General features: G+C 41.1%; 1 protein-coding gene across 6 annotated transcripts in view; it reads right to left on the bottom strand.

Annotated features, from left to right (window-relative positions):
* GK (glycerol kinase) overlaps positions 1-20,753 on the bottom strand; it is a 52,252-nt gene extending 31,499 nt beyond the window's left edge. For 2 of the 6 annotated variants that reach the window (XM_032777792.2, XM_032777790.2), the window contains exons 1-9: positions 20,549-20,743; positions 7,208-7,281; positions 6,297-6,403; positions 5,694-5,771; positions 4,601-4,680; positions 3,647-3,784; positions 2,961-3,070; positions 2,102-2,168; positions 980-997 (exon numbers count right to left, since the gene is read on the bottom strand). In XM_032777792.2, coding sequence (XP_032633683.1) covers positions 980-997; positions 2,102-2,168; positions 2,961-3,070; positions 3,647-3,784; positions 4,601-4,680; positions 5,694-5,771; positions 6,297-6,403; positions 7,208-7,281; positions 20,549-20,626 — 750 coding nt within the window. In that variant the 5' untranslated portion in view covers positions 20,627-20,743. Of the gene's footprint in view, positions 1-979; positions 998-2,101; positions 2,169-2,960; positions 3,071-3,646; positions 3,785-4,600; positions 4,681-5,693; positions 5,772-6,296; positions 6,404-7,207; positions 7,282-20,548 lie in introns of all 6 variants that reach the window. The other 4 variants (XM_075059884.1, XM_075059869.1, XM_032777788.2 and 1 more) reach the window with 2 other exon arrangements.
* Between the last annotated feature and the right edge of the window lie 3,610 nt (positions 20,754-24,363).

Genomic DNA, 24,363 nt, shown 5'->3' on the forward strand with positions numbered 1-24,363 from the left:
GGCAGACTGATGCCTTCCAGTTAAGGGATAGAGCAGGTCCTAGTGTTTACAGGAGGAATTTGGATCACTACAGCAGTTTGGTTTGAATTCTTGTGTGCACAGCACCTTTGCTTAATCTATCAAATCAGGGCCTAAAATCAAAACAATAAATAGCAAGATTCATGCATTTACTCCATAGCCTAAGATAGAGGACTCCAGAAACCAGTTTTAGTTGTTAGTTTTCCATACACAGTTAAAATAAAAAGCAATCTTGTTAACATAAAAAACAGACCATCGTTTGAGGTATGCATGCATGTGGCCTATAACAACAAGGTTCAATGAAATACTATGAACAGATACTTTCCTATTATAAGTGATTGTGATAAGGTGATTTAACAAGTAAACAATAACAGATCTTATTTTAAGACCACATAGTGTTTTCAATCTAAGCAGTACTTCAAAAAACAACCATGTGCTAGAAAAATTCTTCAGCTGTATTCCTATAAATGACCACAGGCATCGCCAGGAATCAGTCTTAATAAAAGCAAAGTATATTTTAAGTAACTAGCAGATTTTTTCTTGAGCTATGACTATACATTTTCATTGAAGACATGCATAAGACATGACAGTGCATTTCCAATTAGGAAATCTCAGTAGTTTCCACAACTCCCATTTTAACTGACTGGGCTTTTTGCTAGTTTAATATTAAAATTTAAACAAACATTACAAACCTTAATTCTATTACACTGAAATAACACATTCTCATTACAAAGATAGACAGACCTGTTTCTCTTTATAAATATGAAATTGTCAAACTTTATTCAAACATACTAGTAACACTGGTCACTTAACCGCAATGTCTCAATCTGGAGATGCTAGCTGGATCTGTTAGTTTTACAAATGTTATGTTGCATGCCTCTAAGTAAATGGAAATGCACTGTATCTGAAAGGAATGGATGAGACATAACTTGTGGACAGCCTAATGAATGTCTCTACTCACCAGACTAGGGCACATTTTCTACAGTCAGCAAGAAAATAATAGGTAGGAAGGAGAAAGATAAAAAAAGATCATAATCAGCTATCTTGTCTTATTTCCCATGAACATCTCTCTCTCTTCTTCCAATTGCTGCATTGGTTCAAGTCAGAATAAAATTCACTCTGATCTAACCCCTTCAAAAATTAGTAGACACCAACTAAGATTCCTAGTAGCACTTGCATTTAGAACCTTTAAAAAAAAAATAAATAAAAAAGTGGTTTCTTTTTCTTTTTCACTTTGTTAAATTGAGAACAATCCATAATCTTTTTCTGGAGTTAAGATAAAAGGACACCCATGAAAGCAAAATAAGTTCCCAACAGGTAAACAGGATCCTGTCCTGCAGCCTTTATCCAGGCATGAAGTTCTGTTACTAAGTTCTGCAATTGTGCACCACCTCTTTTCAACTGAATGACCACGGCTCAGCCTGGGGAAAGAACCGTTTGATTACAAACGCATCAGCAATGCTCCAACATGTTTTTGTAACAAACTTTACACACAATCAACTAGAATTTACTTCTCAAAAGGACGCAATCCAAGATGGAACCTGCATTTCTTCCAACTCCCACAGAACCCTACCAAATCCTTTACTCAATCCCACAGGGATAAAACACTGAACGGGACTTACCCAGCATTCCTGCCAGGATAAGAGACTCACATGGAAGCTGCCCATGTGAGTTTTGGCTGTTCTGGGAGCACGGGATAGTGGCCCCAGGAAAGGCACTATTTGAAGTTATCTTATTACTTTTAATCTGCAGCTTATAGATTAATTCACCAGCTACTTATCAAAATTCAATAAGCAGTTCACAAGAATCAGATATTTACTAGTCTCAAAAACTTCCAACTGAGTTTTACTAGTTTGACACTCATCAAGAGTGCTGTTATCTGCAATTATATTAATTTGACATACCATTAAAAGGCTAACAGATGCTGACATCAGATTCATACCATTTGATAAAGCAACCCACATTGTTCTAGAAAACTAGAGAGCTATTAGCTTGCTTTTAATCAGCGTAAAGTCATTCAATCCACGCCCCCAGCGCCAATAGCTATATCTTTGAGAGTAAGTTTAAGAAGAAGAAAACATACCATCAAACCATAAATCTCAGAGGAACTCCGCACTTTTGGAAGTATTTCCATGGGAACATCAAAAAAACTGGAAAAAAATATTTTGCATTTAGTTATGCTAGGGAAATTGTTTTACGTTTTCTACTTTGAGACAAATTAAACATAATGTAAAGGGATCTTTGATAGCCACATCTTAGATCATGACCTAATGTCTTTCCTAGAAAGATGTGGGAAAGTATTGGAATGTTTGAGTTATGAAGCAATATTTGCTTTGCTGAACTTTTTATAGACAGATCCAACTCCATTTTTACAGCTGGAAAATCATTCTTATTTTGAAATAAAATAAAGTGAATACATGCTGGGATATCAAACAAATTTTTTAAGTTTAAATTTAAAGCAATGAGACTACCATTTTGTACTATACTTGGATAATATGCTGAAGGAGTAGTCGGATAACTCAGAAATTAAAGGCAAACTATTAATATTTCAATCACTTCTGTGTACCAGGTTTTCAATATAAAAAGACCCTAAAATCCGGCCTCTTCATTAATCCAAACAGAAGTTATGTAGATATTTAGAGATAGGGTTACCAGACAGCAACTGTGAAAAAACGAGACAGGTAATAGTGCCTATATAAGAATAAGTCCCAAAAAATGGGACTGTCCCTTTAAAAATGAGATATCTGGTCATCCTATTTAGAGAGAATAAAGCCTAACTGTTATATTCATAATAAATCCAACTAATCACTCTTAGTCACAAATGTGACCAGACAAGCATTGATGGAAGATTCTTATTTTGAAAATCACAATTAGTGTCTGTCTTTACACATCATTGATTAATAGAGCTATTTCAATAGATTTAAACAAAAAATTAAAATTACTGGCAGAGTTCAGAATCCCACTCCAAGGAATGAATGTTGAACAACATTGTTCTACTGGCATTGGTGACATCTGTACAATGAACACCTCCATTCTTCCCACCCGTCAAACTCTGGAAAAAGCAACCAAGAATGCTAGTAAAAATAAAATAAATAAATTAGTCAACAGTTCAGACAAAATAATCCAGTTACTAGCCCTCCAGTAACAGGTGAATGTTTGAAAAGCCACAGTTTAATAGTCAGTTTTATAGTTAGTAAGAATGAAATCAATGAAGTATTTTGAGAAATAGAAATAGTATTTTTGCACCCTTGCGATAAGTTGGAACTTTGATATCTTTGCAACACGCGAATGAAGAGCTAGACAAGAATATCCATAACGGACAGAATATATAATGCATATACACAAAACAGAGATTAGAAAAAGGTTACCGATCTAAATTTTATGTAAGTTTTAATTTCTCCTCCACCCATATGATCTAAGGCACGTGATATATATATTTTTTTAAAGATTTCTTTTTTAAAATGCTGCTTGTAGCCACACAAGTACCAAGAAAGTTCCACAAAAGCATAATTCTGGTCATGTGACATCCAGAGAATGCCTCTTTCATCAATAGTTGGTATAAAGGTGGACAATGAAAATCTGTTGTACAAAAAAATTTTTTTTAAGAAAAGAACCCCCATACACATACCCATATAAGCCATGAATCAATGGTACCAAACATAGCTCGCCCATCATGAACAGCTTGCCTGATCTCTTCCACGTTATCTAGGAGCCACCGAAGTTTCACTGCACTGAAATATGTGCTAAGTGGAAGGCCAGTCTTGGTCTGCAAGAATGAGAGTAATTTAGGACATGCCATGAGTTAATCCCCTCCAGTAACTATTGTACTTGTCTATGAAGTTAGGGAAAGAGAAAGGAAACTCAAGATTCTTTATTTAAACCTCATTTTTCTTCTTTTTTTAAATAAGACCAAGCATTCCCAATACCATAAAACCCTCTCACACCAAAACCCAAGACCAACATGCCTATGAACAAAGATCACAACAACTGATCAGTTTACAGTTCAAAGATCTCTCATGTGGCAACAAGATAAAGGCATATACAGACTTCCTATCTTGTTTATGATAGCTGCCTGGGATAAGATAGCAAACACTGATGTTGCAATGAGCAACCTGACACTGAAAGGATGAACCTTCAGTTACATTTGTAGCTTGACAGCAAAGCAAGTTGATATGCTGGTTCACTAACCCACTCCAATCAAATGTGGCTATAGAACAAAGAAGCAGGACATCATTTGGCCAGTATACAGCCACCAGGTTAAAAGCTGAATGTGAAAGGAAGATGGACTCTAGTGAAACAGCTTCTCAGCTCTCAAATTAGTCATATTAAATTAGTGCTATAAATTAAAAGTTACTCTAATAATTAATTTTTAGTATGAAAAATATGGGATGGGAAAGTGGGCTAAAGACAATATTAACTCCTAATTCTAGCGGAAGCCTTAACTCTCAGTTTAGTGGGTTTAAAAGAGGCATCTGGTACATAATGCCCAAGACTTCAAATAGAAAATAAATTAAACACACAGACTATTTGGAAATCTTAATTTAAAGCATTACTAACTGGATATTCTAGAAAAATCCCTTACCTTAAAAAAGGATTTATTTTGCCCTGGAATTATTTTAAGAAGCCTCTCAACTGTTGGCTGGGTTCTCAGGTCAAGCCACACTAGAAACCAAAATAGAGCACACACACAACACATTTATAATAATTCAACCACCATTAGCTATTTGTCAGAGCCAAAGGACAGTGGAATTGTATAGCTTCTGCTAAAAATTGCTGAAGTCCTTAAAGTCAGAAAACTGACACTAAAATATTTTTAATAAAGAAAAAATTGGCAGAAAAGAAATATTCATATGCATATTTCTGCATCATTGTAAAAATATAGGAGGGACAGGTAACCTAGTTCTATTTGCAAGGCTAACTGGTCCGTAACATAACAATATGACTTTCTACAAAAAGAGGCTACCATGGATATATTTTGTGTTTCTCAGTCTATTCGTGAATAATACAGAGGTCAAACAAGTGAGTGAGTAACAATACTTAATAGTTTACCAGAAGACCAAGGCCATTCAACTAGAAAGCTTAAAGTACATACAGTAATAGGTTGATTATTTACTATTTCTGTGCGAACACTCAACTACAGCAGTAAACAGCGTTAAAGAAGTACTGATGCTCAGCTTTACGTAAGATAAAGTCTTAAACATCACACACTTGAACATTAAACACAAAAAGCTACTCGGAAGAAAGAACTTAAACCCCTTCTCTCAAAGCAATGCCAAGTTCAGGTTTGTGAAAGTTCTCAGGACCCTTCCATTCTACAAAAACAGACAAGGTAGAACTTCAGACCTCTGACAAACACAAACTGTGAACATTCTATTTTACTGAAGCCCTATTAAAAGATTTATTAAGCTAAATTGTGAAGTGTTAACTCATCTTTATTATTTATCTTTATTTATTTAACTAGGATATTTTTCTGTGTAACTGCAACATCAGTAGTTGCAAACATACGGCTTTTGGGAAAGGCCACCAAAAACTGTCATTATTATTAGCAGGTTCTAACAAGATTTAGATGGGATTTCTAAAAATCTGCTTGTACAACTGCAGCGACGCTGTACTGAAAGGAAGTGTATATAAGCTTTAAGAAGCTACAGACACCAGGTAGGCACTGATACACGTACCAATAGCATTATAGAGAGGTTCTCCAGTTGTCTTGTCCCAAACCACAGTTGTCTCTCTCTGATTGCTGACTCCAACAGCTGGAAAACAAAGGGGGAGGGGAGGCAGAGTACACTTAAGAGATTTTTAGAGGACAGGAAAGAAAAGGAAGTGAAAGGAAAATAAAACCCTTTTGGCGTATGCTTTTTACCTTCTTGGTATAGCACTTTTCTATCATTTCAAAAAAAATTGAACCCTGCTCTACATCTCTTATTCTTCTGTTTGATGTTCACAAACTAACATGAACAAAGAAACTAAAGTTTTGTAACACCAGGCACTGCAGTGTAATGTGATCAGTATTTCATCCATTAGCTGTCTAACCTTTTTGCAACCCCCAGACAGAGAATTTTATTGGGTCTATTTGGCAAAACAATGCACTGCTGGTAAGTGTCAGCAATACCTTATTTCCCCAACATGCAGTGCTTTTTTTTTTTTTTTTTTTACATGGGGCTAAATCCTGCTTCTTTTCTAATCACTGACTTCATTAGTGGATGTTCTGACCTTCCTCAGTCCCAAAAGCATATTCTGAAAAGCAGCTAGTTATACATAAGAAACCGCAGCAATACCTTTTATGTTGGTGATGTCTATGTTTAGCTGGTTCAATTTCTCACATGTTTTCTCCACACATTCATAAACGGACTGCAAGATTTCCTTTGGATCTTGTTCCACCCATCTTTAACAAATATTAGACAGCAATCAAAAAAGAAGCTAACATGAGGCAGATGTTACATTTATGGAGAGCTGCATAAGAATTCTAAGAGCATTCCATAGAGTCACATGTTCACACTATTAAAGAGTATCAAAAAATTAACTCAACTAGTTTTTCCCTCTGGTCAACTTGTTCTGATTCCACGTGAGAATGACCAACGTTATTCTGCATCATATAGAAAGTGTTTGTTTAATCAAACAGCCTAATAGTTTGAATAGTCAGTCTCACTTTCTCTAAAAATGCTATATGGATATTTCAAAATTAGAAGAGCCTTTTTCCTATCTTCTACAGATACATGCATACAGCCTCAGTACAGAGAGGGAAGAGTCTGGGGATAACTCCAGGTGAACAGTGTACAGCAAATTTAGAGATAGAGAATAAGTTGTGCAGACTTCATAGGTGAAGCTGGAGAATGTAAATGTAGGCAAGTCAGTCAAGAGAATGAGTAGTGTCACCATTTTAAGCAAGATTGGACAGTGCAAGAAAATGGGTGAGTAACTATTGTGAGGATTAAACTTCCATAAACATTTTTAGGAGTTAATAAGATTTCTATTAGGCCATACAAAGGAGGGAAATATTTTTGTTTTTAAAAAAGGATCTGTTGAATTATTCTTTCCTACCACTCTAAAACATTAGCAACCGATTCCATATTTTTAACAGATTACTCACTGGCTTCAATTGTAATTATGCACACAGATCCTATTAAATAGGCTTTTGCCATGTTGAAAGGTAGACAGAAACAGAATAGAAGATATACAGAGATCATACCCTTCTTTAGGGAATTCCTGTTTTATTTCTACTTGATGATGACTCAGGAGCTCTGCTGTTCTTGCATTAAAAACCTGCAGATAAAAGGATACAGATTAAATAAATTTTTGCCTATGGATTAGACAAACCATATATGAGGAGACAGGGTCCCTTTTGGACCAGGTGTTCTGGTTGAAAACCAGACGCATGGCAACCCTAAATGAGCAACCTAGGCCCGTGTGTAAAATTACACCAAGTGATGTTAGATGTGATAGCTGCTTTCTTTGTCCCCACCCATGCTTCCAAGTCAAGTAGCTAGTCATGAAGGTGGTAAAGTGATTTCATTTCTGTACTGTCCAGTGTGATAAAATTAAGCTCAAAGACTCATTTCTGCTATGATTCCAGAGAACATTGCCAGTTGTTAACCTGCCCCTGGCCTGGTAGTTATGTGGCATTACACAAAATATACTATGGTTATGTCATCCTTCCTCTTCCCTCCATCTACGCATCTTGTGTTTCAGCCGCCTGTTCAGTCTTGCAATTAAGCTACGCTAAACTCTTTGGGACAGGAAGGGACTGCCTATACTACAAGTCTGTACAGTGCCTTGCATCAGGACTTCTAGGTGCTATGACAATATAAATAATCTCTTCCTCAGTGCACCTATCTAACTTCCATTAACGATTACGAGGGCTTGTGTGTGCACATCAAGAGGAAAAAGATGAGATTTTTTTAAAAAAAGTCAAAAGCCTAGTAACAAAACAATTTGCTAAGCATTTCTTTTACTAAGAACAGACTTTTTTTTTTTTTTTTTAGAAACACACATCTTTTGGCACGTTAGCAACATTCATACTCTCATACATGCTCCCAAACGGAGGACGGCATATTCCTGTCTTTCTTTTGGCTAAAAAGGATGTTGGCACAAATGGGTGAAGTCACTCAGACAGTGTAACGTCAGCACATTTTAAGCCAGGCCAAGCTTTCACTCCTACGCCAACTAAGGCTGAAGCACTGGGAAGGAAGTGCACTCATCCCCATTTCGCAAGCCTTGGTGTTGTTTCCCACATAAGTATTTACCCCCGGCAGGATGCTGTCATCAATGTAGTCATTTTGCAATACACAGACTTATGTGCTCATTCAATTCTTAGCACATGTGACTATACACACATTGAATTCCATTATAATGTTTAGTCTCCAAAGGTATAAATAAGAATGGAGAAGCAGTATAAACTAATGTGGCTAAGGTCTGGTCTATACTGCGGGGGGGCGGGGGGGGTGTAGGAGATCGACCTAAGATACACAACTTAGTTCGACTTACCTCGCGTTCTCACAGCGCAAGGTCAATTGATGCAGCATCCCCGTCAACTTTGCTTCCACCTCTCACAGAACTGGAGTTCAGCAGTTGACGGGAGAGCGATGGGTGATCCATTTATCGCATCTACACTACATGCAATAAACTGATCCCTGATAGATCAAGCGCTACTCACTGATCTGGCGGGTAGTGTAGACATACCCTAAAAGTAAGTCAAAATCTTTCTATTCAGAAGTGGAAGGTAACAATAGAGTATGAGAATAAACTGGTCAGTTGTTTTATTACTGTATTTGTCATTTTGTTTACAGAGACTATGGACTTGGTGAATATTCCTTGCAATGAAAAAAAGTTTACCAGATTCCAGAATCTACCTATCATCTCTAGGGAGAGTCAAACTATATGTTAGGTATGCCATTTCTTTTCTTTTAATGTGATTCTCCTTGTTAGTCTGAAAAAGTTTTGTTTTTAAGTTAAACCATTTTTGTTGGTTTAAGTTGTGTCTTATGCTGGGAACTGCACAAAGGCCACCCCAAAAGAAAACAAAACCCTCATAAAAACAATCATCAGCCTCTAAAAAGAAGTAGAAAATGGTGTTTGGAGTCAAACAAATGGGATATTTGGTAAAAAGGGGACAGATTAAAAACTCCTCTCCCATAAACTGTTGCTTGCAGGGCTGCCACTAGACAGACACAAAGGAAGTGCCACCTGACAAAGGATGAAACAAATTTAAGGGACAAAAGGTAACAGTCTGCAGCTGTGCAGTATTTTACTTTATTTTTCCTTTTAAGTAATCATCAAGACATATTACAAGGTACCAGTTAAAATATCTGCAATATTTTAATTTTCTTAAGTATTTTCTAGTTGGCTAGGCTCACATAAATTCTGCCTTGTGCTAAGAAGTTAGATGACGCTATTTACTCTTGTCAGCTAGTTAACAGAATGAGGCTGAAAAGGTCACTTTAGTTACTGGAAACTAAGGTTTCTTTTAATTAGTTGCCAGTTTTGGTTACTCAAAGGAAGAGTGTTTACAGTCTGACGCAATTTTACCTTTAGTGTTCATTATCTAAATGTTAGAACAGAACAAAGATTCTATTATAACACCACCTCTCTTTTAAAGTGAGTACGTGGCAGGCTGACAGACCTAGAACCTAGGGTAACAGATTTAGTCACAACACAGGCAACAGTCACCGAGGTTCTCTACCCAGCCAAAGTGCCTCAACCTTTACTCAACAGGACCCTCTCTGTGGGCGAGATGGTAAATCAGTCTTGATAGCCAACAATCCTTGGCCTCTCTGAAACTGCCAATTAGTGATGGTAGTGCTGGTAACTTTGTGCTGTGGAAACCTGTCCAATATGAACAGGGATAAGTAAAAACAAACAAACAAACAAACAAAAAAACCTCCCTCACTCTAATTCCCTGTCAAGTGCCAAATACTCCGGGTGATGAGACTGAGTTACACACCTGGGCCAGATTTTAATCCATTTAGGAGCATTTGTTTTGTCTACCTGATTTTACCACCCATGCTTTGAAATACATTTTAGTAGTATCCAGGGGGTTTAAATGCAACGTAGGATTCACACACATTTTTCTCACTCACCTAAGGAAGAGAATTGCACAGCATTTTAGCTCCATGACCATATTTTTATTCCTGACAACAGCAAATATCACTTGGAAATTACTTAAAATCACATGGCCAGAGTAATATTCACACTTCTTCTACAAGTGATTCTGTATTAATAACAGGCATAAGCAAGGTAAGTAACTGTTGCCTCCTACTGAGATGGATGATGCAGATATAAAAAGAAAGCAACAGTTGGAAATGATAGGGAAAGACATCTATAAAGAGGAAAACATGCATAGGAGCCAAGACAATAAGGTGGACAGGTAAGAAGAGGCTAGATCTAGTGAAAAACAGACTAACAGAAGACTAGACTTGTAACAGTAGACTGGCACCTGGTAAAATGGTATGCTCCCTCAGCACAGTCTCCTCCCACTTTGTGTTATTTCTATTTTATACATATTCATTTATTCTGAGTGAATGGGGTGGTAGGGGGTAGGTCCCTCTATGCTCTTTTCACCATGCTGGTGTTTATGAGTTAACTCTCCGCTCACTGAGGTAAAAGGAGATTTCTTGACACAAGTTCATGGCACTTTTTATTTTTGTAATATTTTAATCACCCTACTATTTTAAGAGAATAGCAACATTTTGCTATTTATTAAGTTCAAAAAGAATTAGGAGTGGTTGCAGGTACTACACCTGCACCTGAATATATATTTCTGGAAATTTACAATCACACTTTTGTTTTTTAAAAATATTTTTCTCTTCTTTGTGTATTTATAATAAAACCAAACTAATCTTATAAGGGTGAAAGCTAGTCTGACTATACATAAAAAGCTGTCAAATGCACACATTTAAAAACAAAACTAACTCCTCATCCCCAGCTTGACCCCAGAGCCCATACCCCCAGCCGGAACCTGCACCCCTTCCTCCACCCCTGATCCAATCCCCCTCCCACCCTCTGAGTCCCTCAGTCCCAGTCCAGAGCATCTTCCTACACCCCAAATACTCATCCCTAACCCCACCCGAGAGCCCACACCCCAACCTCAATTCTGTGAGCATTCATGGCCCACCATACAATTTCTATTCCCTGATGGCCCTCGGGCCAAAAAGTTTGCCCAGTCCTGCTTTAAAGAGATACTGCAGCACATATGCTATGTAAAGAAACATTCTTCATAAACCCCCAAGATAACAGGACATGTTACATGGATTTTTGTTTCCTTGTTTATAATAAAAATCACACCCCAAAGTATTAACAAGCCTTTAAAATACAACAGACTTAAAATTTTATTTATAAAATTATTTGTTTCTCCAAATAAATACTGGAAGTGGAATGTTTTTAGGGAATGCTGAAGGAAAGGAATATTTTCCAACATATAAAGATAAAATGTAGTAAAATTAATATTTGGAATATTTCCGTAACTGCAAAGTGACATTTCAAAAAAAAAAAAAAAAAGGGTAGGGTATCCCTCCCCCAGCTCCTGGCTGCTAAAGCACCTCTCTAACTCTTCCCTTTGCAAGCTTCCTGGTTCCCCAAAAAGGCTACACTACTCTTCCCACCCAGCCCAACCAGGCCATCCACATCTATTTGTGTGGTTTTAGAGCACACACCCAGAGATGAAGCAATAAAAATGGCCCATTCACTTACTTTGCTTCTAATGCCCTATGTGTAAGAGTATTTTGGTTGTAAAGGTAGCCTTTGCTTTGGAGTAACAAAAAAAAAAAAAAAAAAAAAAAAAAAAAAAAAAAAAAAAAAAAAGCTCAATGAATATCCAAAACCAGTTATAAAAGTCACACTTCTCTATGTTATGAGTATATCCCCTCCAGACACCTTTCATGTGGTTCTTCTCAGAGGAGGGGCAGAATTAAACAAACAAACAAACAAAAAACCCTCACTCACAGAAGTCAACATGCTTATCAACACCACTACACTAATTTTTTTAGTACCCTTTCACTTTGGAAAGGGAGGGGGGCTTATTACTCTTCTTATACCTCAGTCCTGCAATTGGATCTACAAGCATGAAACCCCACATCCTTGCTATGCCTCATTTACTGCAATACAGTGGGTAACTAGCATACCCAATTGTAGGACTAGGGCATTAAACTTTTGAGAATAAAAACCATTTCTTCCCATGTGTTTGTATAGTACTTAGCACAACAGGTCCCTAACTTTTACTGGTGGTCTCTGAGCACTTCTGCAGTAAGAAGCAGAACAGAGTTTGGCTTTTTAAATAAATAAGATAAAAGAACCATTACTGGCCTTAAGCTTTCTGCACTAGCTTTCAGCACCAATATATATTTTAGGTAAGTTGTGGTGCATACCAGGGCCTTTATAATTTGAGGACCTATCAAAGGCCTGTAAACTAAAGACTTAAACATATGCTTAAACTTTATGCACTGTGAAAAGTCCATTTAAGTCACTAGAACTTCTCAGTGCGTAAAGTTAAGTGTGTGCTAAGTCTTTGCAGAATGGGGGCCTACCTGAGGCATTAGCAGGAGTCATTATTCACACAGGCAGAAACAGGCTTCAGGGTGGCAATGTAGTTGAGTCCCTGTGCTATTTTACACTACTCCTTATCAGTAACTTTAAGGCAAGCCATGGGACGTATTCTGTGTAGGCACCTGGTTTACTCATTTCATATCTACACGTTCTGACTGGGTGCCCAGTGGATGTAAGCCACTCTCAGATCAGAAAAGCAAGATTTCATATCTGTCAGAAACAACACAAGCTGCAACGTATCAGCAGAGAATGAGAGCCATGGGGAGAATCCTGCCACCACTGAACTCAGTGGCGAAACATCTAGTGGGTTCAATGGTGCCCTGCACACTAAGCCCAGGTCCATGGGACCCAGGGTGATGTGGTCTCAAATGGCTAAGAACTGCCATATAGCCTTCAGGCTCAGGCTGGGGTCCAGACACTGAAACACCTCAAAAGGTGATAGTCTCAGAGCCCAGGCTCCAGCTCAAGCCTAAATGTCTACACCGCAGTGATTTCCCCTACACCCCCCCCCCCAGGGGGGTGTACACCCCTCCTGAATTTCCCCAACACCCCCCACCCCAGTTTTGTGAACTAGTTATATGCCAAACCTGATGGCTGAACTTAGCGAATTTGTCCTCACCCACAACTATTTCACATTTGTGGACAATATATACCTTCAAGTCAGTGGCACTGCTATGGGTACCCGCATGGCCCTGTAGTAAGCCAACATTTTTATGGCTGATTTAGAACAACGTTTCCTTGCTCTCATCCCCCTAATGCCTCTACTCTACTTGCGCTACATTGATGACATCTTCATCATCTGGACTGGTGGAAAAGAAGCCCTTGAGGAATTCCACCATGATTTCAACAATTTTCATCCCACCATCAACCTCAGCCTAGACCAATCCACACATCTGGTTCATTTCCTTGACGCTACTGTGCTAATAAGAGATGGTCACATAAACACCACCCTATGTCGGAAACCTACTGACCACTATACTTACCTACAGGCCTCCAGTTTCCATCCAGGACACACCACAAGATCCATTGTCTACAGCCAAACTCTAAGATACAACCACATTTGCTCCAGTCCCCTCAGACAGAGATAAACACCTACAAGATCTCTATTAAGCATTCTTAAAACTACAATACCCACCTGCTGAAGTGAAAAAACAGATTGACAGAGCCAGAAGAGTACCCAGAAATCACCTACTACAAGACAGGCCCAACACAGAAATAACAGAACACCACTAGCCATTACGTTCAGCCAGACAACTCTGGCCTGTAGAATTTGGTATTGGGGAGTTGTCTGGCGGCCAAGGAATTGGAGAGTTGTCTGGCTTCCTGAGGAATACACTAAGGAACTGCACCATCTACTCAGGACACTCCCTACACTAACACCGGAACAAATCAGCATACCCTTAGAGCCACGACCAGGGTTATTCTATCTACTACCCAAGATCCACAAACCCGGAAATCCTGGACGCCCCATCATCTCATCATCTCAGGCATTGGCACTCTCACTGGAAGGACTGTCTGATATGTGGACTCTCTACTCAGACCCTATGCCACCAGCCACTCCCAGCTATCTCCGTGACACCTCTGATTTCCTGAGGAAACTACATGTGAATGCATTGGTCACCTCCCAGAAAACACCATCCTAGCCACCATGGATGTAGAGCTCTCTACAACAAACATCCCACACAGATGGAATACAAGCTGTCAGGAACAGTATCCTGATGATGCCACAGCACAACCGGCTGCTGAGCTCTGTGCATTTATACTCACACACAACTATTTCAAGTTTGATGACAATATATATTCCAGATCAGTGCACTGCTATGGGCAACCCGCATGGCCCACAATACGCCAATATTTTTATGGCTGACCTGTGAACAATGCTTCCTCAGCTCTCGTCCACTCGCAAACGCCCCTTCTCGACCTATACGCTACATTGATGACATCTTCATCATCTGGACCAATGGGAGGAGACTCTAGAAATTCCACCACGAGTTTTCAACCAGCTTCCACCCCACCATCAACCTCAGCCTGGACCAATCTACACAGGAGGTCCACTTTCTAGACACCTGGTGCAAATAAGTGATGGTCACATTAACACCACCCTATATCGAAAACCTACCGACCGCTATGTCTACCTTCCATGCCTCCAGCTTCCATCCCGGGCACATCACACGACTCCATTGTCTACAGCCAGCACTGAGGTACAACCGCATCTGCTCTAATCCCTCAGACAGAGACCAACACCTACAAAATCTCCACCAAGCATTCTCAAAATACAATAACCGTGCACGAGGAAATAAGGAAACAGATCAACAGAGCCAGACGTGTACCCAGAAGCCTCCTACAACAAGAAAACCCAAGAAAAAAACCAACAGGACTCCACTGGCCATCACATATAGCCCCCAGCTAAACCCCTCAACGCATCATCAGGATCTACAACCATCCTGGACAATGATCCCACACTTTCACAGGTCTTGGTGCAGCCAATCCTTGCCCAACGACAACTCGCCAACCTGTTTCAAAAACGTATTCTCACCAGCAACTGCACACCATACCATAGATAACTCTACCTCAGGAACCAATCCATGCAACAAACCTCGATGCCAACTCTGCCCACATATCTACACCCAGCGACACCATCACAGGACCTAACCAGATCAGCCACACCATCACTGGTTCATTCACCTGCACGTCCACCAATGTAATATACGCCCATCATATGCCAGCAATGCCCCTCTGCTATGTACATCGGCCAAACTGGACAGTCACTACGGAAAGGATAAATGGACACAAATCAGATATCAGGAATGGCAATATACAAAACCTGTAGGAGAGCACTTCAACCTCCCTGGCCACACTACAGCAGACCTTAAGGTGGCCATCCTGCAGCAAAAAAACTCAGGACCTTTCCAGACTTCAAAAGAAAACTGCTGAGCTTCAGTTCATTTGCAAATTTGACACCATCAGCTCTGGACTAAACAAAGACGTGAATGGCTTGCCAATTACAGAACCAGTTTCTCCTCTCTTGGTTTTCACACCTCTACTGCTAGAACAGGCCCCATCCTCTTGATTGAACTAACCTCGTTATCTCTAGCTTGCTTGCTAGCATATATTACACCTACCCCTGGAAATTTCCACTACCTGCGTCTGACAAGTGGGTATTCATCCACGAAAGCTCACGCTCCAAACGTCTGTTAGTCTATAAGGCATTTGCAACAAGGATTCTCTGTTCACATATCTATTCAAGGGACACCATAGTAGGACCTAATCACATCAGCCACACCATCAGGGCTCGTTCACTTTCACTATCATTACCCAATGTGATTATATGCCATCATGTGCCAGCAATGCCCTCTGCCATGTACATTGGCCAACCGGACAGTCTACGCAAAAGAATAAATGGACCAAGCCTGACTCAGGAACCATAACATTCAAAAACCAGTAGGAGAACACTGATCAACCTCTCTGGCCACTCAGTAACAGATTTAAAGGTGGCAATTTTTTGCAACAGAAAAGCTTCAGGGGGAAACAGACTCCAACTACTGCTGAACTTTAATTAATACGCAAACTAGATACAATTTCAACTTAGGCTTAAATAGAGACTGGGAATGACTGAGCCATTACACATGAATCTGTTGGCCCATGTTAATAATCCTCAGACCTTCTGTTAAACTGTCTTAAATGGGCTATATTGATTATCACTACAAAGTGTTTTTTTTTTCCTCCTGCTGACAATAGCGTATCTTAATTAATTAGCCTCAGAGTTGGATGAGCAACTCCCACCTTTTCATGTTCTCTGTATGTATATATATCTCCTCGCTATAAGTTCCATTCTATGTATCAAATGAAGTGGGCCATGAAAGCTTATGCTCAAATACATTTGTTAGTCTCTATCTAAGGTGCCCACAAGTATGCCTGTTCTTTTTGCGGATACAGACTAACACGGCTGCTACTCTGAAACATGCCAGTTTGGAAATCTGAATTGAAATTGAAACATTAATACACACTTTAAAAGCATATACAGTGTATGATAAAATATATCTATCTGAAAGTATAATAGATTTGAAAAGTATGAATTTATAGACTAGCTTCCTTATACAGCGTTGTTTTTTATGACAATGTCAGTGCATTCATTTCAGTGATGTTGGCCAACCTAATAATTTCAAATGATGATTTGTAAGCAAAGTCTAAATGAGCTCTCCCTGACAGCTAATGACAAGCTGGGGCGAAAGGTTTCAGGACCAGATTGTATTTACATTCACACCTAATCTACCTAGGTATCCAGCAAACAGAGCTGTGTCGCCCAAGTGACAGATTTTGGCTGGGGTTGGGTTACAAATCACTTGAATGCGGGGTGGGGGGTGGAATGAAATGTTGTTCCCTTACTATATGAGTAAAAGGCAGTAGAACTGTACTTAGCCTGTGCTGATTGAGGGCATCAAAAGAGAGGTTGGGACCTGTCGCTCTCCACTGTTTAAAGACAGAGCTGATTAGCTCCATAGATAGTCTTTGTTCTGTTAAATGACCACTGCAGCTGAAATCACTGACGTGCAGCGCTGGGAGTTACAGCTGTGGTCGTACAGCTGTGTAGGAACAGCGCTGCAGTGTGGCCACACTGACAGCTACCAGCGCTGCAGTGTGGCCACATTTGCAGCACTTGCAGCGCTGTTGGGAGTGGTGCATTGTGGGCAGCTATCCCAGCGTTCAAGTGGCTGCAACGTGCTTTTCAAAAGAGGGGGGTGGGTGGAGTGTGACAGGGAGCGTGGGGGAGACAGAGAGAGTGGATTTTTTGGAGCAGACACTGTGACAGCTCCCTGCCTTGCAAGTTCAAAAGCAGGGGGGTGGGGTGGAGTGTGACAGGGAGCATCGGGGAGACAGAGAGAGCGGATTTTTGGAGCAGACACTGTGAGCTCCCTGCCTTGCAAATTCTGGCCATTTCCCCCACCCCTCTCTCAATCACTCTTAAATGTAAAAGGCTTCAGACCAGATAAGCAGCTTCTCAACGACGGACTCCCTCCCCCCCGCCTGTGCTGTTTGTCTCCTCAAGCAAACAGCTGTGAACATTCCAAAGCCTCGGCTCGCTCGCTCGCTGGAGCAAAGAGCAGCTGTGTTTTGGTAGCTCCAGGGAGTACCTTCTGGTTTTTTGTAGACAGGAATTCTGGGATACCTCTTAATACCCTGGAGGCCAATAAAAGCGCTGGTGAGTGTCCACACCTGATGAGCAGCACTGCATCACCAGCGCTGGATTCGCTACACCCGTAGCAGACCAGGAGTACAGCCAGCGCTGCAGCCAGGGAGTTGCAGCACTGGCTGAGCTTGTAAGTGTGGACACCGAGTAAGTTGCAGCGCTGTAACCCCCTCACCAGCGCTGCAACTTGCAAGTGTAGCCAAGTGGCAGTGGCAGCCGAAGATGACTGCGCAGGCCATTGGCAACAGAGTGGTGGAGTGAACAGTGGCACAACGAACAGTCATCTGGCCAGAGCAAACAGTGAGCAGCTGGAGGAATGTGCAAAGGTGCTTTCTTGTCCCCCACCTGGAGGTGTAGTCACGTGAAAGCACCTCTGATAGTTTAAATGAAGGGGCACGTTAATAAACATTTGTTTGTCGGACTATATTTTAGTGACTTTGCTCCAGAATGCTAGATTTGTGAACTGGGAGTGGAACTTATATAAATATATGTTTCTTAGTAGCCCAAGATTTTAAAATGCAGTGTTTGCCAAGGTTGTTATCTCACATTGTTGTTATCTTGAGAGGTCATTATGTTGGGGCGTTTCTGTACTAAACATTTTTATAATAATTAATTTTTACATAAGAATGGTCATACTGGGTCAAACCAATGGTCCATATAGTCCAGTATCTGTCTTCCTACAGTGGTCAAGGCCAGGTGCTTCAGAGGGAATGAACAGAACAGGTAATCATCAAGTGATCCATCCCCCTGTTGCCCATTCCCAGCTTCTGGCAAACAGGCTAGGAACACTCAGAGCATGGGTTGCATCCCTCCCCATCCTGGCTAATAAACCATTGATGGACCTATTCTCACAGGAATTTATCTAGTTCTTTTTGTAATCCTGTTCTAGTTTTGGTCTTCACAGCATTCCCTGACAAAGAGTTCCACAGGTTGACTTATGTTGTGTGAAGAAGTACTTTTTTTGTTTCTAAAAACCTGCCGCCTATTAATTTCATTGGGTGGTGGCTGCTAGTTCTTGCGTTAGTGAAGGATTAAATAACATTTCCTTATTCACTTTCTTCACACCAGTCACCATTTTATGACCTTATCATATCCCCTTAGTCATCTCTTTTCTAAGCTGAAAATTCCCAGTCATTGTAATCTCTCCTCCTGTTTCATACCCTGATCATTTTAGTTGCGGCATCTCTGTACCTTTTCCATTTCCAATACCTCCTTTTTGGCATGGGGTGACCAGATCTGCACACACTATTCAAGGTGTACACATACCATGGATTTATATAGAGGCAATATGATGTTTTCTGTCTTATTATCTACCCTTTCTTAAAAAAACACAGTTTCAGAGTAGCAGCCATGTTAGTCTGTATCACAAAAGAACAGGGTACTTGTAGCACCTTAGAGACTAACAAAATTTATTTGAGCGTAAGCTTTCGTGGCCCACATCCAATGAAGGGCTGGAGCCCACAAAAGCTTATGCTCAATAAATAATCGTTAGTCTCTAAGGTGCCACAAGTACTCCTATTCTTTTTAAAAAAGCAAACAAAATGTTGGGGATATTGACTGCAGCTGCACAATTGAGTGGATATTTTCAGAGACTACCCACAATGACTCCAAGATCTTTCGGATAGTAGGAGTAGTAACAGCTAATTCAGAGTCCGTGGGTATTCACCCACGAAAGCTCATGATCCAAAACGTCTGTTAGTCTCTAAGGTGCCACAGGATTCTCTGCTGCTTTTACAGATCCAGACTAACACAGCTACCCCTGTGATACTTCATTTTGTATGTACAGTTGACATTGTTTTCCAATGAGCATTACTTTGCATTTATCAACATTGAATTTCATCTGCCATTTTTGTTGCCCAGTCACCCAGTTTTGTGAGATCCCTTTGTAACTCTTTGCAGTCTACCTGGACTTAACTATCTTGAATAGTTTTGTATCATCTGCAAATTTTGCCACCTCACTGTTTACCCATTTTTCCAGATCATTTATGAGTATGTTGAACAGTAATGGTCCCAGTACCAACTCCTCAGAGATACCACTATTTCTCTCTCTTCATTCTGAAAAATGACAATTTATTTCTACCCTTTGTTTCCCATCTTTTAACCAGTTACTGATCCATGAGAGGACTTCCCCCTTATCCCATGATGGCTTACTTTTCAAAAGTCAATTTAAATTAAATATATTTTTTTAAAAAATTATATGGTTTTAGAAATCTAGACCTGTTATATGTTTTGGTGTAATCTGCATTATCCTTATGTTAAATTTGCATTATCCTAACAAAACATTTACTTTATTCATATCTCTTTGGTCCTGACACACACCCCCCCCGTAAATTCGAACACCCGCCCCAAATTTCAGTTCCTGGGGAAACCACTGCTACACTGCAATGTTTAGCCCCAGAGCCTGAGCTCCATATGTTTAAGTCGCTTGACCCAGGCTCTGAGACACTCTCATTGCAGCTCTGGTGTACCCGTGTTTCCAGACCCACGCTTGATCACACACACTTAATTGGGAACCTGGGTTTACAGTTGCTAGACCTAGTTCTCACAGTGCTGCTAACTCAGCCACAGTACACTACGCAGACCTTGTAACTCAGGCCTGCAAAGTGACAGGGCTTGGACCCAATTCACAAGCGGACTGAGGCTCTGACCCACCCCTAAGCAGGCACCTGGGACCGCAGAGTCACAGCGATTTAGATGGAAGGAGGGGCTTGGGGACCTCTCCCAGGGAGGTCAAACTGGAGTCAGAGCCAGGGCTCTGTGTGGACACCCGGGCTCCCATCCCAGGGCACCGCGCCGGTTACTCACCAGGAAGCGCGTGGAGCTGGTGCCCTGGTCGATTGAACCCACCAGCGGCCCCAGCACCACTCGGTCCGACGCAGCCATGGGAGCCGCTCGCGAGCCGCGTCTCCTAGGCGACCCTACCCGGGAACTGCCGAGCAAAACGTTTCCCGGCGCCTCCAGCGCGCTCTCTTCCTACGTGCGCCCCCGGCGCGTGGCTCCAGTTCGGGCTTAGGGGGCGGGGCGAGAGAAGGGGGCGCCGGCCGACACGCTGCGCCGCCGCGGCCAATCAGCGCGCGGGGCGCGGAGGGGGCGAGGCGCAGGATGCGGACAACGGACCAATATTCGAGGTGCGCCTGCGCCTGCCCCTGGAGGCGGACACGTGCTGCAAACAGCTGGCTCTGGGAGTGGGTTGGCCAAGGTCCCTGGGTGGCAGAGGCCAGACGTGAAGCCGAGGGGTGGGGAAAGGGAGAATGCCGGAAATGTGCTATAGTTCTGTGCTCAGTCCTTGCCTATTCCTCTCTCTCTGGCAAAGCAGCCCTCAGCCCTTTCTCTTTAAAGAGCTGTGCTAACCTGGTTCAGAGTCAAGCCAAGAAGACTTTCAAACAAACATATTCCCAATCAAGTTCTCCCTTGCGGGTTGTGCTCCAAGAAGCTGATGCTATCCTTGCCCCCTCTTAATTTGCTTTTCATGTGGATTCAGGTACAAATGAACTTCCCTTATCTACAGTGCTGGCTTGCTTGATTTACAATGGAAAAAAAGGCAAAACCATATTTGTTTGTCAAGAATAAACTTGTTTATCAGTGTGCTGCCTTCACACTATGTGTTGAGACCATATTACCAGCATACATACATAACTCTTTTGTACACAACAATCATATCACAATGATTTCCATGACAAGTGGCTCACCAGTTTTTATATGATATTGGGCAGCTCTAGGCACCAGCACACCAAGCACGTGACTGGGGTGGCAAGCCACTGGGGGCGCTTTGCCAGTTGCTGCGAGGGCAGCAGGCAGGTTGCCTCTGGCGGCTTGCCTGCGTCTGCTGGTCCCGCTGCTTTGGCGGACCTCCTGCAAGCGTGCCGCCGAATCAGCAGGACCAGGGACCTCCCTCAGGCAAGCCGCCAAAGGCAGTCTGCCTGCAGTGCTTGGGGCAGCAAAATACTTTGAGCTGCCCCTGTGTGATATGATACCTTATATGATGCCGTTTGGCTAAATATTCTGACAACAGTTTGTTGGGCTTGCCAGTTGGCATAAAGGGGCTCTTAGGGTCACAGGGACCAAGAACACTTGCTCCTGATGCTTGTAGAATTTGATATTTCAGATGAATACGTTGTATGGAGCTTTTAAATTCTCCAGCGCAGCTGCCATTTGAGCCTGCCAGAGGGGATAGCTAATGTTATGTTCTCAGCATACACACAGAGAAGTTAGAGTATTTTATGTTTTTCTTTTTCTGGAAGTCTGCAACATAACATTACTTTCTTAGAATCCAGAACTCTAACACACAAAAACCAAAACCAGAGAGAGACAAAGCAGGCAGAAAGGCACAGCTCAATCCACATTGATTTAGGCTGGCTCCTTTCAGGCTGATTCAGTTCACGTGCTTCCCTACAGGGTCCCCTAGCCCGCAAACAGGACCAGGAAATCCCTTACATATTAAAGTGAGAGCTTTAGTTTTAACACAATTTTAAATACACCACAGCTAAAATCTGAGGAGGCAGAGAAAGTCTAGCCAAAAATGGTGGTGCTCTGACAGTACCTGGAAGTTATTTAAAGTTATTTAAATAACCCTGCACATTTGTATTGTAATATAACATACCATACTTATTGGAAGAAGTCCCCTCTTCAGCACAGTCAGGTTGGCTTTCCACCTGCGATTCAGGGATCTCCTGGGTCTTTGGTACTGTCTCTGCTTTACTTTTTAGTGGGTTGAAGAGATCCTGGGTGTCTTGGTCAATCTCCTTCTGCTAGATATTCTGGTTCGTGTCCCCAGGAGCATCCTCAGTGAAGTCCACAACATGCCAGGGTTTGATGGTGGCCTTCCTTTGAAAAATACAGCACAACTCCTCATAGTGGATGCTGGCCATACAAGGTCTGCCAGAGATCCTGTTATTGTCCCTGATATTTTCGTACCCTAGCAGAGCTCCTTTCCTATGTTGCAGCAGTGGACTGAGTTCCAGGAGCAGATGCGAGAGGCAGAGCAGTTTAATTATAATGGGAATGTGTCCTCATCTACCTTATTGTGCGAAAATGTATCCCAAATGTTGGTAACTTGCTTACAAAATGGATTAATTAAAGGAGGATGAGACATCAGTTAATTTGGAAAAAAAAAAACTTTTGTATGTAAAAGCAAAACATTTTATCCCTCCAAAAATCAAGTTGATCTGAAACAACTGTCAAGTCTAGTCAAACTCCGACTGGCAGTCAAGATACTGGTGTTGTCCACAGTGATTGAGAAAAGAGATAGTGGGAAGGATTTTTTGGGGGGGAGATTAAAGGCTTGTCTACACAGCTCTGCAGTTTGGACTACAGGGCTGTGAATTGCAATGCACACCGGAGTCCTGCACTGTAACTGCCCTGTGTGGATGGTGTTAACATGAACTAAAACTAAAGGTACCTAGTTTGTGTTAACATACTCCTGTTTGAAGAAGACTGTGTGTTAATGCGAACTAAGTATCTTTTAGTTTGGGCCAACAGCATCTACATGGGGGAAATACACTGCAACACTTTGATGCACTCTTCAGTTCACACCCCTGTAATCTGCACTGTGGCATGGTGTAAACATAGGTTCAGTTTCCCGCCTCAGAGCTCTTTTTTAGCCATATTGAGTTTGAGCTGATGGCTAGACGTCCATGAGGAGAGTCAGGCCATGTTTTTAGTTTGGACAAAAGGAGACAGCCACTTCACATAACAAAAGGGACAGGACAGTTTGTTTTTGTGTGCAATGGAAGTAAATTTGAGCCTAAAATGAAGAATGTCTCTTATAGTGATCCTTATAGAGGAGAGTTGAGACACAAGGCAGCATGGAAATGAAAATATTAAAGTGAGAAAAAGTAACATTGATTCATATCTGCTTGCAGTTATTAGAAAAATGTATCACAGTTTGCTGATGTGGAGACAGTAATTTGAGATTTTTCTGAATATTTTTCTACTGGAATGTGTTGAATCTTGCAATTTACAAAGCTTATGGTTACTGCTCCTCCTCTGTATGAAATGACGCCAATACTATGATTTGTAATCATTCCAGCTGAGTTACTGGTATTTACGCAAAACAGGAACTTGAAAGATTACTGCCACACTTAAGTTACTCAATGAACTTTAAAAAGTTCATCTAAATTTTATTAAAGGGACAATATCAGTCTAAGTGTAACATTTAGGTTTTTGTAAATGTGTATATGCCTAACATTTTCCTTTGTGAAAGAAACAATATGTACAAGTCCAATTCCAATATTAATGTAATTATTTAAAATAATTTTGCTTTGAATTTCAGTGAAAACATTTATTTTTTCCCAAGCTGACTAGAAGTACATTAGTGCAATATAGCAACCACATCCCGCAACAAACCAAACAAACCCCAAAACAAAACACTCACCCAAACAAACCAAACAACTCCACCACTGAAGAAGAAAAAAATCACCAGCTAACTAAATTGTGAAAAGTGATTTAGATTTTTAAAATTTTGAAGTTAAAGTTGAGGGGTAGAGAGGACAGTAGGCAGGTGAAGTTGAACTGTCTAGAGCCGGGGTTCCCAAACTTGACGAACCGCAGCCACTGGGAGCTGGGAGCGGACATACCTGCGGACGCTCAGATAAACAAAGCCTCTTGCGGCCTGCCAGGGG

The sequence above is a fragment of the Chelonoidis abingdonii genome, chromosome 1 (genome assembly GCF_003597395.2).
Source record: "Chelonoidis abingdonii isolate Lonesome George chromosome 1, CheloAbing_2.0, whole genome shotgun sequence".
In the NCBI taxonomy this organism is placed as follows: Eukaryota; Metazoa; Chordata; order Testudines; family Testudinidae; genus Chelonoidis; species Chelonoidis abingdonii.